The following is an 18,713-nucleotide window of genomic DNA, read 5'->3' on the forward strand; positions in this document are numbered from 1 at the left end:
GGGGAATTTCATGTTTTGGAAATTTCAGGATGTGCATGTGCTTGTGTGCGTGTTGGTGTGTGCACGTGTATGTGTGTGTATGTGTGCATAACAGAGCTCCACTGAGGCCAAATCATCTGAGCCCAAACACTGCTACCTAATATTACTGCTTTATATTGACAATAGATCAAATAACAGTGATGTTTTACTATCACCTGACTTTATGTTTCAACTTATTTTAGCTCATCGTTTTGGTTTTCTTTGCTTCATGACTAAATGAATGAGGATGTTGCTATGTAGTTTTATAATTAAGAAATTGTTTGCTAATGTGTTTGTCATTAACAACTTTAAACACTGTTAACTCAGTATGCCATGTTGTTTCCAGCTTGTTAAGCCGCCCCCAAGTAGCCAGAAAGTAGCTATGTAAATCAGTTTCCTACTTTTTAGTCTTTTTTTGGTGGATAATGAATTTCCATTTCCATTTCTGCAATTGTTTTTAATACTTTGCCAGATTAAAACTCGCATAGGTTGAACTGAAATGATTTAATTTGCTGTGTAAAATGGTAGTTTTTCATTTGTTGCTGATGGGCTAAAACATGAAAAAAAAAAACATTTACATGGGCCTTTAATCTGTCAATTAAGGTGGTGGCTGGACAGACCCTGAACTGGCTGACTTTGAGCTGCTGGTGATTATGAGCGCCACAGTTGAACCAACCTCAGCCACCTGCCAGGTTCGAACATCCTACCTTCCGGACGAGATCCTCTGGGGCTACGAGTTTCCCCCCGTTGTTTCCCTGTCGCCCTCAGGGAAATACGTGGCTGATTTCGCCTTCTTCGACAAAGTGGCCAAAACCAAAACTCCGCCCCTCTTCAAGGCCCTGCCGCCGAGCCCGCCATCACAGGCGTCCCGTAGCAAAGAGGACGGGATGGACCTGGAGAAGATGAGACTGGAAGAGAGCTACAGGGGGGAGGAGAGGGGCGAGACAGGGGGCGCATTAGAGATAGCAGCCCACTGAGTGTGCGCATTAGTAATGTTTGAAGAGAGAGAGACAGGAAGAGGTTAAGGAAAGTTGATATGAAACTGAGATAAAAGGTAAAGACAGGAAAAAAAAGAACCAAGCTGCTCAACAGAAGTCAAATTCTCACATGAGAACTGTCTTCCTCCCACTTACATACACACACTCTGCCTACGCAAATTCAAATTGTGGACCACATGGCAGGAAAGTAAACACCTGGGTGCCCCTTTCACTGCACCAACTAACTACACACACACATACACACACAGCGCTACTGTAACCACAAATCTATAGGGGAGATACTGAAGATGGCTGCAACCGACTTCAAAGGGAGCGAGTTCAAAACCCAACATGTACAAATGTACAGCGCTACATCAAGTCATCCATAGAGACATTTTCTAAACTTTTATTTCTTTTTCTTTTTGGAAAGGACTTGATTTACTGCAACTGGAAGATACTGAAACACTGCAGAAATCTCCAGGTCATTTCTGTCTATAATTCAGAAAATTTTTATGACTCAAACTGCTCGTAAAAAAGAGTTTTTTCAAGAATTGTCTAGAAATGAGTGTCTGTTCCTTGAAACCAGAATAACAAAACTGAACAGAAAAAGGTGATTTTTGTTTTGAAACATGTGGCAATATTCTCCCCACACTTACTTGAGGGAAGAATTTCTTACAGACAAATTGACTTGATGAGATAATTTCTGCAGTGAAGTAGAACGTCTGGTATGGATGTTAATCACTGAATCACAGTACTGTTCTTTTCCCTCTTTTTTAATTAATAAAACACCAGTAAAAGGTGGCAGAAATACTGGAACAATATTATTTTTTTTAACAAGGGATTTTAAAGGAATGTATCATTTTATCTACCTAGTCGTTTCTAACAACACTGTTACTTGTTACATCTGAAAATATTATACTCTTTGATATGAATATCTTTGTTTATTGGGGTAAATACTGTATGTTTAGTAATATTACTAAAAGCACTTTAACTTGAAAGAAAAGTGGCATTTTACACAAGGGGAATAACTGAACTAACTCTGATTTTTAATGCACTGTATTAAATAATTAAATCTTGTGATTATGTTTGGGGCTTGTGAGTGTGAGTGTGTGTTTATGCTTGCAAAGGGTAACTGTGTGTGTGTGATAATACTGTTTGTATGAAGCTTTTTGTGACCTGTTTTAAATTTTATGTACAGTATATGTGTTTTAATGTACCTCTGTACAGTATGTGTAAAATATTTTCTCCACATTCTTGACTTCATGTCCTGACATTTGATACACAACTCTGCATTTTCAGTATACCATATTAATTGTTTTGATGCACAATATTATATCTGTAAAATATAGTACACATGTCTTTTTACTGCTGTTACTTTTTATTTTTTCAGTGGTTATGAAAGTGGGTTCTGCTAATATGTATCTAATCAACTACCTTTTTTCTATTAGATAAATACATATAAGGATCAAAATGACTTTTTTCTCTTTTTACTGTACATGGAAATTGTAACTTAAATGAAATTGTGGTACTTGTTCTAGGGGATTAATTCAATTGATTGGTTAACACAGAAACAAAATGTTTTGGGGAATGGACCCCATGAGGAACATGCTATTAAAAATCTGTGATATATTATCACCTGATGTTTATCACCAATATCTCAAACATATAAAGCACAAGTTTTAGTTTTCAAGGGAATCGAGGACTTACCAAGTAATTCAAATGTGTCGCAATCTGTTTTTAAATTTGTGCTTTTGACTATTAGATGAAGTCCCATTATTCAAATGAAAATCCTCTGCTGTTCCATAGAAGCCAAGTAAAAAACATTAAAAACAACTTAAAATATTTCAGAATCATTATGGTGTGCTTGTTTATACTGTATCACCTGTACTGTGTACTGTATATGGCTCACACTGAATACTGGAAGCTCATCGGTCTGACTGGTAATGTACTTTTTAAGTGCCTTCTTTAATAAATTTGTTATTTACAATATGTCTGCATGTGTGTGCATGAGACAAAGGACTAAGCACATGGTCTAAAGTGCCTATAGCAAGTGCTTTTAGTGCATGTCCAAATCCTCTTTTGCTAGTTTAATGGCAGAAAAAAAGGGCTCAGTGCCAGCTGCATGCTTCTTTTATGTCAGATTTTTGAGAGACAGAAAGAAAGAACTGCAGGGGAGAGGTCAGGGTACAGGCCACAGGTAATAAGGCTGAAACAGAAGTGCAACCTGCAACAACAGGTCAACACATAGACAGACTGAAGCAGTGGTTGCAGGGTGGTTGTGACATAGCTGGGTATTTGATTGGTTGATTACAGTGATGAGGTGCAGGGCTCCAGCACACCTGCATCTACTCAGATGCGAACACAGGGAGAAAGAGGGAGAGAGCCACTGGGGAAGCAACAAAAGGTAAGGAAGACACACAGTGTGAAGTAGAGGGGTGTCAGGGAAGGTTGCTGAGGCAGAAGGAGTCTATGGACAGACTGCTGGGGGACTGGTTCTTGCTGTCATGTAACCTGTAGCTGCAGGCATTGAAAGTCGTGTAATTTAACTGCAGCAGCGACTCTCCACAGTCTCCACAGGAACTAACAAACTAACAAGCTAACAAGCAGTCTGTTGTTTGACTCTGGTACACAAGCGAATCTGATGAGCCCTGAAGCTCCCGAACACTTTGGAGAACAATTCAGAGTAAAGGTTTGTCATGTAGAGGTGAGGGCGAGTCAAGTCGCGTAGTACTGGATGGTCTCAGCAGTGATTGCATAAAGCTAGGCTAAGCCTTGTTAACAGGTAACAGAAGCAATAAACAGGAAGTGGTTACAGGCTGAGTGACTGAAGAGCTAAGAGCAACATAAACCTGGAATTTGGAACAAATCAGGTAGAAGTGAGCTGGTATTAAGGCTAACAGGGCTATTAGGGAAATGAGAATAGGTGTGCACGTGAGCAGGGTGGGATGGGGTATGGCAGTCTGTTGGTCCACTGAATCTGGGCGATGGAGTCACTCACCAACCCTATTTGTCCCATTACTTTGCCAGTTTCTCCACTGTTACACAAAACTGTTTACGTAGTTTTAGCTCTAGCTTCTTCTGACTATTGTTGTTGATGCAATGTCAAGAGGTCACCATTACATGAATCTGTAGAGGGATTTAAATTTGAAACAACTGATACAGGAAGTGGAGACACGACGTAGCGGCACCCAGCCAAGGCGAGAGAGAGGGACAGGGAAAGAAGGTAAAAAGAATAATGAGAGAGAAGGGTCGATTTAACCAGATAACAAGTTAGACAGATGTTAATTGTCTGCACCACCCGGCTGCAACGAAGCCCCCGCTGCTGAAAAAATCGTAGAGACTACAAACCAAGAACAAACTGTGTTAGTCACAGTACTGTGTTCTGACAAACAGCTGCATGTTATTATTGTATTTGGTCATCACCATGGTGATACATTACCAAAGAACAGGCAAAAATTACCATGATAATGTACTTCCCCTCTTCTTATGGTATTACCAAGGTGTTTTTGTTTGTCTTTCAGGTGAAACATCTGGCTGTAGTTTCCATGACTTCAAAATCCCCTCTGATGACATCTTCAACTGGTAATTTTGACCAATAATACAGTGAGGCATACTGCCAAACTGCCTTCACAGTGCATTTAAGTATGTATCAATAAACTGCATGTACACAGATAAAGGTGAAAAGCAATTAAGACGTACAGATAGTAGCTGTGTGCTCACTAAATGTCTCACCTTAGAATGGAAACCTGCTCTGCTTCCTGCATAAACCACAGGAAAACCCCACAGGTATGTTTGTTTGCTTTAGAAAAAATCCATCTGCAGCTAGCTCATATCAAGCCACACACCTACTCACTTGCACACACACAAAAAGATCTTGTGTAGTAAATTTTGAGTCTACAATGGCCCAACCAAATTCAAATTTCACAGTGTATAAATGCAGCTGGCTGCACCATGTAATGCAAAAAACACGTGATCAGCAAGCTGCGCTGACCATTTAACCATGACACCAAACATCTGAGAAGTAATGCATGGAAGACTTTCGGTTTCAGCAGCACAGATAGAATAACTGAGGGTAAAGATATGGGTGTATGCTAACTTTGTAAAATGCAACTACCTTACTACAACAACAGAAAGTCTTGGTCTCCTCCTCATCTTGTCTCGCAAATGAAGCTACTAGGCATATTGATTCTACAATGTGGTTTAAGATTTGGGGTGGTATGGGGGGTATTCAAATTAATCTAAACAAATGATGTTGTAGTTCTCAGTTGCTGCAGCATGCGCCACTTCCTGACCTTTGAAAGATATGACATCTGCTGCCACTGCATTGCTACATTCATGGTTCGCTGCCTCAGCATCGTACCTAGTGTAGAACCGTGTTTCCTGTTTAACAGAATCACACTTGTTGACTTGACTACGTTTTAAGGATTTAAAGTGGATTGAAAATGTTTCTTCTTCTGTGTTGCTGGATTCTTTCAGGTAAGAATAAAAAAAAAAAAAAATCAGCTTCTAGTTAAATGTTAGAACCAGTTAATCAGTTTTTATAAATATTTATGAGGTTTCATAAAGAAATGGACTGTAACACTCTATGCAGTGAAGTGTTATTTTACATATGCAGGAGGTTTTTTTAAGTTAATGAAGGAGAATTAATTGGTAATGCTTCAGATAACAGCTTGCAACATACAGTGTAATGCTAGAATTATCTCACATCTACACCATGGGAAATGTTCTGGTGCTCCCAAAGGGCTATCTGCCACTACAAGGTACGTCCATGAGTTTACTTCAGAACAAAGATCCAGGGGACAGTGTTGTCACAGATACTGAGAGTCTTTGAAGACTATTGTCGTTCACCTCACCCACAAACTGGACACCTGTTTTATATATATATATATATATATATATATATATATATATATATACAAGAGACTACACCATAACTCTGGAGTGATTACACTGTATGTTGTAGTCTGTAATCTAAAGCATTACCAATTCATTAATAATTATTAGTATTATATAATAATATCAAAATGTTCATGCATAGTGCTGCTACTACTACAATTGTAAAATTAAATCCCTATCCTGTATGTATATATCCTGAATGTATTTTAAGACATTTTCTTCTCTTGGGATGTTTCTTATCAGGAGTCATGGCAGAAGTCCCAGACGTGACACATTACCAACTGAAAAACAGCACACTATGTCTACATGTTAGAACACCACCACCATATAATGGTGGTAAATGGACCTTTGCTAGAAAAACTATTGCATATGATAAAACCATCAACCCCAGCTACAAAGAGAAAGTGGATTACAAACCTGAAAATCTCTCTTTGTGTATTAAAGATCTAAATGACACAGACACTGGCAACTATACAGTCACATTCAGTGACTCTGAATTTAATGACGTATCAGAACGACACAGAGTCATTGTTCAAGGTAGGTTCTATGTACTACTTTTTCTTTGCCTGCATCTTTATATGTTCAAACATAGCATTTATCTTAAGGTGAAAACTTTTCTGAAACATGTGAATCTGTCACCATCTTTAGCCACCGTGTCAAATGCAAATATGAGGAGCAATCAAAAAGTTTAGAGACTGCGCCTTAAATTTGGCTGCTATCCCTTTTGAAGTAATGACTTTGTGCTCTTGACATGCTTGGAATGCTCCCTGTATGTCTTGTAAGTGTGTCAAGCACCATTTGCACCTCATGGTGGATCTTCTCCATTGTGTCAAAACAGCAACCCTTCAGCTTGAATTAAATTTTGGGAAGAGGAAGAAGTTGCAGGGATCCAAATCCAGTGAGAAGGGTGGGTGGGGAGTGATGATTGCATTGCTTTTGCCAAAATAATTGAATGTAAAAACGTGCTGTGAACGATCACATTATCATGTTGGCGCACCCAATTGCCATTGTGCCACAGTTAAGGTCATTTGAGGTGAATTTCTTCCCTGAGACGTCTCAAAAATGTTGACAGGTGTTGACTGTCTGATCCTTGGGGACAGATTCACAGTGCACAACCACATGAATGTCAAAAGAAAATGACAAGATATTCTTGATCACACTCCTGACCCCATGTGCCTTCTTTGATCTTGGAGACCGTGGGGTTCTCCACTTCAGATTGCTGTCTGATCTCTGGGTTGTGGCCATTGATCCAAACTCTCATCACTGGTGATGATCCTCAACATGAAGGTTGGGTCATCCCCAGGTTGGTGATTGAGATTCCGACTTTGAGCAGGGTGCTGCTTCTGCTCCATGTTGAAATCATCAAATGCACACCTGCAGGTGGTCAGAAAAACGAAAAATGTAACACAGGTCCAGATGTTGGTGCAACATAACACTAAATACTGACTCACAAAAATTGTTGCTCACACCTGCTGCATGTGCATTACTGTGCCGTGCTTCATTTGTTTGGAACAGGAAGAGTTTCTGAACTTTTTGATCACACCTCACAGGTTTTTTTCTCATTGCAACTTCAAAACTTGTCAATAGTTTGGATTGCTAATGTGGATGGTGCACATAGTTAGGAGGCTGTTATTTCACGTCCTATTTAATTTTCCCATAGTTCACACATTAAAGTCAAAACACATAAATATCAGTGTGTTGTTATGTTTCCAACCGGTAGCTACTGGAGGGGACCATTAATGTATCTATATCTGCTTGGCTGGGTGTTGCAGAACTTGTTCCTAGACCTGCTGTCAAAATATCAGTGCTGCGCTCCAACCTGTCTGCTGGATTGTGCAGTATCTCAGTCAACTGCTCCATCCAGGATGACTGGATGTGGTCTGTCTGTGATGAGGACAGCTGCAGAACATTTCAGAGGTCATTCAGTAAGGTCACCATCACCATCTCCACTGACAACCAAACTGTTGTCTGCAGCGGCAGCAACCATGTTAGCACAAATAATGTGTCTGAAAGCACGAGGACAACATGTAAGTATCATGTGCTATTTCTAAATGTCAGTATAACTTGTTTGTTGATTTACTGCTCACTAAATTAGTGAACTGGACTTTTCTTTTTCATGTCTGAAAAACAAGAATTCAAAAAGTTAGTGGAAAAAGTACATAGCTAAAAATCACATGCAGGGATTTTGATCTCAATGCACCTGTACGTTCTCGTAGTAACGTGTCATAACATGTTCTAACATGAACCCTTAAATGCATATTGCAATGCAAAAATAAACATCATAACTTAAACGGTTATGTCCTTTTTCCACAAACTTTTTGAAGCCCCCTCGTATCTCTAATGATGTGCTTCTATGTCTTTTCAGGCTTCAGTAAATCTGATCCTGAAAACAAAGAGGAATCAGAGCCGCCCCTGGTGATAATAATATTTCTTGCAGTGTGTATCTCGCTGTGTGTATTTTCTGCCTGTATGGCAAAGAAGTGTTTTTCTAGAAAATGTGATTGCCATCAGGTAAGCTGCATTTACTCACTTATTGATATTTGTCATGTCGTTTTATGAATGTTAAATTGGAACAATTTGATGACAGAAAGGTGTAGTGCTTTTTATGCAGATATGATAAAATCTGAATCATACAATTTAACAAAGATGTGGAATTGATTTTGAAAAACTGAAAACATTTCTTATTTCCAGGGACAAGCATCAACTCATTTAATACAAAGTCAGCCAGATGAGGTACAGCCACATCCTGAACCTAGAGTTTCTACTTCATCTTCCAGTCCAGCTGAGCCTGCTTACGAAAACGTGGATCCCTCACAGCCCAGCTGGACCCACGGTCCAGGAGAGCAACTGGGGGCTATGTCAAGTCAGACAGTAGATACTGTCTACAGCGTTTTACAGGCAACAAATGTGGCCGCTTCTCTTGGCAAGAGTGATACGAGAAGACAAGAGGCATCCACCTCACAGTCTGTCATCAGTGAGGCAGAGCACCCGTGCAAATTGACACCGTGTACAGTGTGTTGCAAAAGCCAAAAAATATGAAGTCACAGCACCACCAAGAGGTTGGACAAGATTTTCAGAGGAGATGAACATTGTGAGAGAAGCATGTTAAATGGACACTCATGTAATATTTACCTTCTTTAAACTGGAGGATAAATCTTTATAGGTGTTGATACTCATTTAAAATTTGTAGAAAATATGTGTTTTCTTTAAAAATAACATTTATTCATCACTTCCTGTGCTGTGTTCATTGCAAGAAGATTTATCAAATGAAGCAATGAATCACTCATCTGAAGTGAACTTGTCCTTCATGAATGACCCATCACAAAACATCAGGTGCTGTAACATCCAGTGTTGTCAATGGCAGCATCAGTAAGCTACAGACTGTCAGCTGAAATATGAGAGTTTCTACTTTCCCTTAGATATTTCACAGATGTGTAACTGCTTGCAATGCAAACCAAACATTAAGTCTGATTAGGGGGAAAAACAGGAAGCAGAAATGTAGTATTTCATGACATGCATATAAAGCAGGGAACAAGGGCTTAACTGGGTCACTAGAATCTGAAATTGATGATGTGGTGGTCCTGGTTACTACCTAATACAACTTACTGCTGTGTCTTTCTTTGTAAAACATCTTCTTTTTTTTAACTCTGAGGTTTAGGTCTATAAATTGCTTGGTTTTTGCAACAGTTCACTGAACAGTTAAATGAACATGTCTACTGTTTTCCAGACTAATGAAAGGTATATTTGACCTTGAAGACAGTGTAACCTTTAAGTTTACAACAAAATAAGATGTCTTAGTTTGAGCAGTTTACAAGTAAATGTTTGTGTGGGTAGTGGCACAGAATATTTATACTGATTGAGGTCTATGATAAGCATGACACAGGGGTTATCTGTGGTCATTAAGTCAGCACTGATACAGATTTGCTTCTGGAGGGTTTCATAACCCAGTTCCACTCTGTGTTGTTTGGTTTGGGATGCACTTACTGTGGCAGACCCTCCATGTGAACATGCAAACTGAGTGGACGTGGCCAGGGAGAAGATGTAAGGGCTGGTTTGAGAAAGGGCCCTGGTCTGCGGTGTCCTTGCTGGCCTGGCTTCCTGTTTGCTGTGAGGCTCTGATGTCTTCACCTGGGAAAACGTCACACTCTATAAAGTTAAATCTCCGTGTGAACCTCCTTTAGTTGCAGCCTGAACAAGCTGGTCATAACATAACATAACTATTTTGTGTCACTGCTTTTCAAAGGAAGAGCTCTGATGAAGCAGCAGTAGTAGATATTAGGATACTTCATTTTTCTGCCTAGACCCTTGTTGCTTTGATTTGTTGAATTTTACTGTAGTAATTTCCTGTTCAACTGTTCTGACTGGGGAGTGACATAAAGCACCCACAGCTTACAAGATAATCGTACAGTTCAACAGCATTAACATCACTGTATAAATTACATATCAATTACATTCTTTTACATAGAAATTTTATTAGTAATCCAGTACTCTGGTCAATTCTACCTTTTAAACTTGTATTTAAATGAACATTATCAACCCACAGAATAGCATGCACTAGTGCAAATCACATTTATGTAATTCAGTCAATATACTGTGCCGTATTTGTTAGACCCAAGCACACTGTGCAGTTGAAATAGAAACTTATTCCATAAATGACCACAGGGGGGTGTCAAACTACTCTAACTGACATAAACACAAGTCTGGGACTGTGGCCCTGTGACAGCATGCCATCACATATCTAACGAGATGACTAATGAGCCACATTCTTAAAAAGGTGTATAATTATTAACTTTCTGAACTTTTTTTGAACTAGTCATATTCTTTGAGTTTTTCAAAGCTAAATTCCTGTAGCTAAGGGAGACTCTGTTTGTCATGACTGCAAACTAACAGTTAGTTTCCAATGTGGTTTTCTATAAAAAAGACAGACTCATTCTGTGTGGAACCAGAGGGGAACTGAATATCTCTGCGGTGTCAAAGTCAGACAAAGGACTTCTGCAAGTGTTAATGTTTAGCAAAATGCAAAAATGTAAAGCAATATCCTTCTTTACGATGGTCATTTTGGGACATCCCAGAGTCAGTTCTGCATTGTCTGACATTGTTCAGTTCCTGGAAGTGGTTTGTTCCAACTGCTCGCTGTTGCACTGATGAATGGCACTGGTTGGTCTAGCTTCAATCAAAAATACTGGGGCTTTCCATATTGACCACCTAACCTTAAATATAATGCTATTTAAAGCATCACTGATTGTTAAAAGATTGAAAGGCTATTGTTTGGACAGGTGATACTTGGTTTGTCTAAGTGAACTAAGATTAAGACCTCGCCTTTATTTTTACTGATCTGTGGGTTCTTGTGTCAAAAATAAGACGTGGTCAGCGTTGTTAGAATCACAAAACAGTAGTTGCTGTTGTCATGTAATATTTTGAATAATTTATTGACGTTTCAGTAAGTTAGTTCCTGTCCCTAATTATTCATTCAGCTACAGGCTGAATCTATCTGCACCATCTCTTTACTGAAAACAAATGAGCATTAGTTTTACTTGGAGCTGCAGCACTGAAAATGAGGAAATAGTCTTCAGCTCAGTGTGTGCTGTCAGTCAGATGAGAGTTTCACACCTGCTTTACTGCATGAACCAGACAGAGCAGAGGTGATAGTGGGTGATAGTGTTCAAGATGCAGAACAGAGCAGGAACTTCTATGTTAAATTTTTTTACCTTTCTGGCTTTGTTTGTTTTCTTCCCTTATATTTCAGACTGAGAAATAAATATTGATCTTCTACATCCTGAACGTCACCACCAGTCACTGTTGTATTCAAACACAATATTGTGCTTAACTTGTTATATTGTCTGTTTATATACATCGCACTTGACCACACTGCACATCCTGTACAGTATGAGACAATTCTGCTTTTCTGCTCATAAACACATTAGCTCTGGTGTGAACATGGTGATGTCACTGTCTAATTCCTGCTACCACAACATCTTTATGTTTGAAGAGGAACTTTTTTTTTCACCCACTGTGATAAGCAGTCACTCTGTTTGTAGCTTGCCCGTTGTTGCAAAGTAAACTTTATAGCAACAGGAGCAAAACAGAAACAGTTGATTTGTTTTTCCAACTGTGCTTTTAGTTTATAAAGATGTGCAGCAACAAATGCAACTGAAATAGCAAATATCTTTACGTCATCTTCCAAGGTTGCAGCACACAGACCACATAAAGCACCAAAAATAAAAAGATGGAAAACACTGAGAAACACATACAGTACACACTGTAGCATTGTGTAAGATGACACACAGCAGCTAGCATCTGTTTCACTTGCATGTGTGGATGTAGTTGGTTTTCAGGAGCCAACATTCTAGTTTGTACAGGGGGGCAGGTCTCTGACTCTGTAGCAGTACATGTGACTCTGTGGTTAGAAGCATGAATGTTAACATTTCAAACTACATTCATGCTTCTGCAGAGTGAATGGGAGCTTTTATCCAGCACCTGTGTGCATATCTGCTGTCCATAGATCAGATGCACATTTTAACTGACCGTATGAAAAAAATCACATAATCTTGATTTAAACCCTGCTGCTGTCAATACAAACATTGCAGTCACTGGTGGTTTTTCATGATTTGGTATTTTGTCACATTTAAACAGCTCATTTTCAAAGCTGCACAGCCTGAGTGCAAGAAAAACTTTATCGTTCAGGATTCAGGTCCAGTCCTGCACCCTTTCTAACTTATTAATGTACACTGAGTAAATATGTCCTATTTCATTCTAATATGAATCATAGTGAGCCTGAGTTTGTCTTTGCGAAGGTGAAGCATTGCTGTGTTAATTCTGGTTCCCACACAGTGGTTGACACAGCCCAGGATGCTTCTTAACCACAAGACCACCACACACCCCCAGCCACTGGGTTTTAGCAGACTGTTAAAGTCTCATGGTAACAGTGGTTGTTGAATATCAACAGGATAGTGCTTTCATTCAGTTGGTTTTACTCTCTACTGAAAAATCAACTGTATTACTGATACTAATGGTAAAACAGGCAGGCTGGAAAAATGGGTTAGGACTTTAGATCTTGACTGTATAAAGCTCCAAGTAAAAGAAAGAAATAATATCATGTTGTCTTTTCTGTTGCTTAGTTCTGTTTTATGAAACAAGCTGAGAAGATCCACAGACACCAGGGTGAGTATATGGGCTGTTTTTCAGTACAGCAGCTTAATTGTGTGATTTAAGATAAAGACCTGGGGATATTTTCAGATAAAAACTCTGAGATTGAAGAAGTTGATTTTAACTAGTATTTATCATAATGTCTGTGGTGTCATGTCCTTTTAAAACTACACACTGTAGATAAGGAGGCTCTTTACTGATCCTGGAAGGAACATTATCTGTTTATTTGACATATTTAAAAATTGAACCATGACTATCTCATGCAGAAGGCTTCTGTCTGTTTCAGTAATCTCCCATTGGAAGAACAACAGCACATCAAAATCTTTTTGTGGCTGCTGCAGGCAACAGTTGAAAGTTGTGTTTCTTTCTTTAAAACCCAGTTGACTTTTTCAGCAAATCTCTGAACATCTGTTTTTGTGGCGATGGTTTCAATTTGCTTCACTTCCACATTACACTGTATCGACTATATTTACTTTTTTCATTTCCACTGGTGCTCTCCTGTTTTCTATTTGTTATTGCTGAGTATCTGATAAGAAGGCAACACATTTGTAATTCAGGGCTTCAGCATGAAATGAGCAGATGGATCATATGATGTACTGTACATGCCTACACTATAATCATACATAACAACTGTAGATACACACAACACACAGCTCATGACAATACAGGCACTGTGGATCAAAGGGCAGAGGGCCACACATAAACCTTTGCATGTGTCAAGTTAATATATTTTTTCAGTGGGCAGGAAGTGTAAACATGTCGAAGTGCTCTGTGGTCAAAGTCATTGTAGCTGTCTGAGTTTTTTGTAAAACGGAAGGAAGAACAGAGGCTATACTCAGAAGGAGAAGTTGAGAAAAATTCTGATCTAATATTTATATGAAATGTAACTTCTTCTTCTGTAAAGATCGTCTCTCTTTCTGTTTTTGCTCTGTTATTATTGGTGTGAAGTCGAAACATTTCTCAGAAGCGGAGCAGCAGAGTGACAGTGACAGTGTCAGTGCTGGATGTGAAGATGGGGCACACTTTGCTCTGTGTGCTCTCATTATTCTGTGAGTACATCAGTCATTTTCCAATTCTGTGACTTTCAGAGGCAGAATCATGTTTTTATCAACACTGTAGCTTTGTAGACGTGAACATGGCTGATTTGTCTTGGTTCACAGTGGGCGACTGTGTTAAATACATGACTGGACGAGTTGTTTTGCACATGTATTTGCACAATACACACACAGAACATGGTTGAGGTTTAATGTATATGGCTTTTGAACTAAAAATGTTATTTCCATTTCATGTATTTCATTCTAAAGTGTTATGTTTAAGTTTCCTGCCTGTTTAGCAGTTTACAGAATATCATCTCAGAAATGTGTTGATAACCAACAGCTGCCTCTGATCAAACTGCTTTTTAAATGTCTTAGTTTATTATGATTTTGACTCTGTCAGATTGACCATGTCTGATGAGGTTTCAATCTTTATTTCAGTGCTGAACACACTCCTCTACGGAAACACTCAAGGTGACCGATCGCTTTATTTCCTCATTTATATATTATATATCATCTAATACTTATAACTGAATATATCACTGTTAATCACATCCTCTTTCTGTTTATATTTGATCATATATGTAATTTGATATAGATTACTCATTTAATAATGAGTGTGAAATGACATATTCTTCAGTTCAGTTTATGTTGGTGTTGATCTTACCTGGGCAGTGCTGTATACATGTTTATGTATGGAGACTAGATGTTACATTGACCCTGGAGGCAAACTGTATATTTACTGAAGAGTCTGTGACCTTCATACTGATGAGTTTTCTTCTCATGGATTCATCATCATCTTAACAGGACAGAGTAGAGACCCAGCAGAGGGCGCTGATGAGTCTGATGTGGAGAAAGGAGCATCCACAGGTACAGTCAGTTACATTAGTCCTGCCTGAAGATTTTAAGAAGAAAGATTCAATTATTACAAAGAAAGTAATTATACTCTAACTTTGAGTTTTGGTATGGTGTGTTAGCTGCCACACTGTTCTGTCCTGCCACCTCAGCTGTAAGAACTGCTGAAGATAGAAATTGAAAAGTTAAAAATATGAAATACTTCTCACACAAATGGGCAACAATGAAAGAACAAACCAACATAAACGTGTCTTAGTAACAGCTTCACTCCTTACTGGCATAGATATCACAAGTCTTTGGACTCTGCTGTAAAGATGAACACCAATCCTCTACAGTATTAAACAGTATTCCCTCATTTGGAGTTGATAATGATGGTTTCTAACATTGTCTAACATGTAACTCCAGAATCTCTGTAGTTGTTGAGCTGAGTTGGGATCAGGTGACTGTGAAGGCCATAGCATGAGATTCACTTTATTTTCATTCAGATGAAACCATTCAGTGTTTGTTAACTTAATATAGACAACATTTCAATTCATCAAAATGTTGTCTGTCTAAATAAATGAGTGGTTTGGAGTCAGTGTGTTAAACTTTTGTGTGATTTCATAAACATGTGGAAACAAAGAGGTTAAATTGGGTGAAATCAGAAAACTTCAACAAAACATTCTGCATGATTGAGACAAATGTTGGTGTCCACTGTGTTATGAAAAAAATGTAATTACATTTTTTATGGCACATCCATCATAATCATTCTCTTGTTTATTGTTTTTCTAACAGGACCCAAACCCACTCTAACAGCATCCAGCACAGTTATACCAGAAGGGGGCAGCATCATACTGACCTGCTCTGTGAAGGACTCTGCTGGTTTAAGATATGAGTTGTACAGACGTTCCTCAAACACCAATGAATATCAGCCCGTTGAACATGAAGAATCAAGAAGTGTTTTCAGTGTTTCACAGGGAGGCATTTACATCTGCAGAGCTCAGAAACCAGGAACAAATGACACATATGAGAGTGAACCAGTCACCATTCAGGAAACTGGTGAGTTAATACATTTTCTCTGGAATAAAACAACATGGATACTTTAAATAATAAAACAGTGTCTGAAGTGTGGAGGAGATCAATTAGCAAAGAAAAAGAATAAATGAATAAATGACTTAGGCCCAGTACCTCTTACCTCTTTGTAAAAGAAAGTTATAAAACAATCAGTCAGTACTTCATCACAGCATGAATATAATATTCGTTGGACCATTTAATTTATTTACAGACACAACAGAGGAGCTGAGGATACATTAAATATCACTGAGTTGCATGTTAAAACTAAAATGTCTTTTAATCTATATTCAGTTGATTAGTGGAATTGACTTTTTTATATTATTGAATATATTACACCAAACAACTTCAGATTCTCTCCTCAGGTTATGATTATCTGATGAAAAGGGAAAATTACTAAGTTCATTTATTCCTTGAACAATGGCTACTATTACTGCTTTTCACTTCCCTCAGTTTTTTGTATGTTTCTCATACACTGTTTTATTTTAATCACTAATTTTACTGTTTTTCTTTTTGTTGCTTTTTGCCACTTTGTGGCAAATTATCTGAACTGAACATTGATGATTATTATTTGAATTTCTGTTGAAAACCAAAAAGTTTTGTTTCTGGATTTTATTCTTTTATTTGTACTTATACTGAGTATTTTTGATGTCAACAGTTCCTGTCACTGTGACTCTACAACCCAACTGGCCTCTGATATACAGAGGTGAGACGATCACTGTCAGATGTGAGATCCAGGGAGGTGGAGACACTGAGTGGACGTATGAATGGAGACCAGCCAAGTTAAACAAACCTCCATCACACAATGAATACAGGAACAACAGAGCTACTGTGTCTGACAGTGGAGACTACAGGTGTAAGGCTAGAAGTGAATATTTCCTAACAGAGTGGAGTGATAAAGTGAGACTGACAGTATCACGTAAGTTGAAGCATCTTTCATTTAAAGTGAAAATGTCATGTTTCTTAATGTTTTCATTTGTCTAAATGAAACAGGAAACATTTCTCCTCTAACAATAATGAAGTCTGTTACGAGCAGCTCAGAAACAAACTGTGGTTGTTTCCAGTGTGAGAACAGAGTAAGTGAAGAGGAGCTATGATACAGTGAAGTGTTGAAACTGAATCACTGACAGAGAAATGCTCAGTGAACATTAACCACACATGAACAGTACCTAGTTAGTTAGTTAGTGGTAACTCCTGTGTTTCCTAAATCACTGATCAACCAATGAGAGTCATGTGTCACATGCTGTTTGTAACTTTCATGTGATGGTTGTAGCTAAATGACTCAGTTCATGTTCAAACAGTGTGATTATAAGTGTTTTACAGTGGCAGACGTCTGTTACAGTCAGTGTTTCAAGTCTGTTAAGAAGTAAAAATATTTTTCAATGGGAAGTTTTATTCCAGTTATTTAATTATTTTGTTTTTGTTCCAATCTGAACAGCCAATAAACCCAGACCCACACTGAGAGCAGACACAAAGACCATATCAATATGGAGCAGTGTGACACTGACCTGCTCTGTGGACGGCTCTGCTGACTGGAAATACTACTGGTTCAGACGATCCTCTGACTCTTCTGAAGCTCAGGTCATAAATGGTATTAGATCAGACCACACTACCAGGATTTCAGAAGGAGGCATCTACACATGCAGAGGAGGGAGAGGAAAACCAGAGTTCTTCACAGAAGAAAGCAGTAAAGTCACCATTCAGAAAACTGGTGAGTTCAGTCATTTGTTCTGCAACAAAACAACACACACTCTTTCAACATGTTTATCTGTTTATCAGTATGGCAGAAAAGAGACATTTTGATACCAACAGCAAAAAAACAAACAAAGAAACAAACAAACAAAAGAATGACTTTATGCCAGTACGTGGTGAAAACAGAACGTTAATCCATCTTCATGTTGTGCACAGATTCAAGACAAGAGTGGAAGATGCTACTTACTGCTCTGTGTTATTTAAAACATCTAGAAGAGCTTGTCTGCTTGTTACAGTAATTCTAAACCTTTTGTCATCCCTCAGTCCAACATGTTTTAACCAAGCAGCTTTGTCCTGTGTCAGTCTAGATTTGAAAATGTTGGATGTGTTTTAGATTTTTTCTTGAATAGATCTCAGAGGGTGAGAGTCTCTGTTGTCAGGTGAGTGTATTTGTAGATGTGAGTGTTAGGAAACAACAGCTGACTCATGTTTAAAATACATTAATCTATGCAGTAGAATAAAAATAAAAACACACGACATTAAATACTGGGACATCCTACTACAAAACTTAATTAAACAGTCATTTAAAAGCTTCAGAGAAATTGAAGTTGTGTACATGATATTTAGGCCTGGGCCAAACAGCCTGTTGTGTCTGCTCTGTGTAAGTGTATGTTCAAAGACTACCAGTATGTTGGAGAACTGCTGTCACTCTCTGTATGCTGAGTTTCAGCTGCTCCTCTCAGGCTGTATGTATCTGACAGTCAGATTAAAAACACGCTGCTAATGAACTGTTGTTACTTTTCTTCCTGATTATTTAGTTGCTTTAAGTTGTTTTCTTTGAAGAAACTGTTTGATATGTTTTCATCTGTTTTTAACTTTAACTGATGTTGTTGCTCATGGCTGTTGAGTTGTGTTTGTATTGTTTATTTAACCTAAAGTTAACTTTTATTTAACTTTAACTACAGATGATTATCATGAGTGATAGCAGTAAAAATCAAGACATTTTTCTATTAATGTTATTAGAATCTTAACTGGGTGTTTTTTA

General features: G+C 38.3%; 1 protein-coding gene across 1 annotated transcript; it reads left to right on the forward strand.

Moving 5' to 3' along the window:
• The first annotated feature begins 5,126 nt into the window (after positions 1 to 5,126).
• On the forward strand, positions 5,127 to 18,036 carry LOC108880654 (platelet endothelial cell adhesion molecule). The gene is made up of 11 exons (XM_051069442.1): positions 5,127 to 5,471; positions 6,135 to 6,428; positions 7,664 to 7,918; positions 8,257 to 13,052; positions 13,986 to 14,086; positions 14,513 to 14,545; positions 14,879 to 14,941; positions 15,701 to 15,964; positions 16,635 to 16,895; positions 17,415 to 17,687; positions 17,993 to 18,036. Exons 5-11 carry the CDS (start codon positions 14,050 to 14,052, stop codon positions 18,034 to 18,036), a joined length of 975 nt encoding a protein of 324 aa, XP_050925399.1. The 5' UTR covers positions 5,127 to 5,471; positions 6,135 to 6,428; positions 7,664 to 7,918; positions 8,257 to 13,052; positions 13,986 to 14,049.
• Positions 18,037 to 18,713: the final 677 nt, after the last annotated feature.

This window comes from Lates calcarifer, unplaced genomic scaffold (assembly GCF_001640805.2).
Source record: "Lates calcarifer isolate ASB-BC8 unplaced genomic scaffold, TLL_Latcal_v3 _unitig_970_quiver_1247, whole genome shotgun sequence".
NCBI classification, from domain to species: domain Eukaryota; kingdom Metazoa; phylum Chordata; class Actinopteri; family Centropomidae; genus Lates; species Lates calcarifer.

Excerpts from the sequence above, each read along its gene's own strand:
- LOC108880654 (XM_051069442.1), top strand. The coding sequence starts at position 14,050 with ATGGGGCACACTTTGCTCTGTGTGCTCTCATTATTCT. Across the intron at positions 14,546-14,878 it reads CCTCTACGGAAACACTCAAG|GACAGAGTAGAGACCCAGCA; the intron begins GTGACCGATCGC and ends TCATCTTAACAG. Across the intron at positions 15,965-16,634 it reads AGTCACCATTCAGGAAACTG|TTCCTGTCACTGTGACTCTA; the intron begins GTGAGTTAATAC and ends TGATGTCAACAG.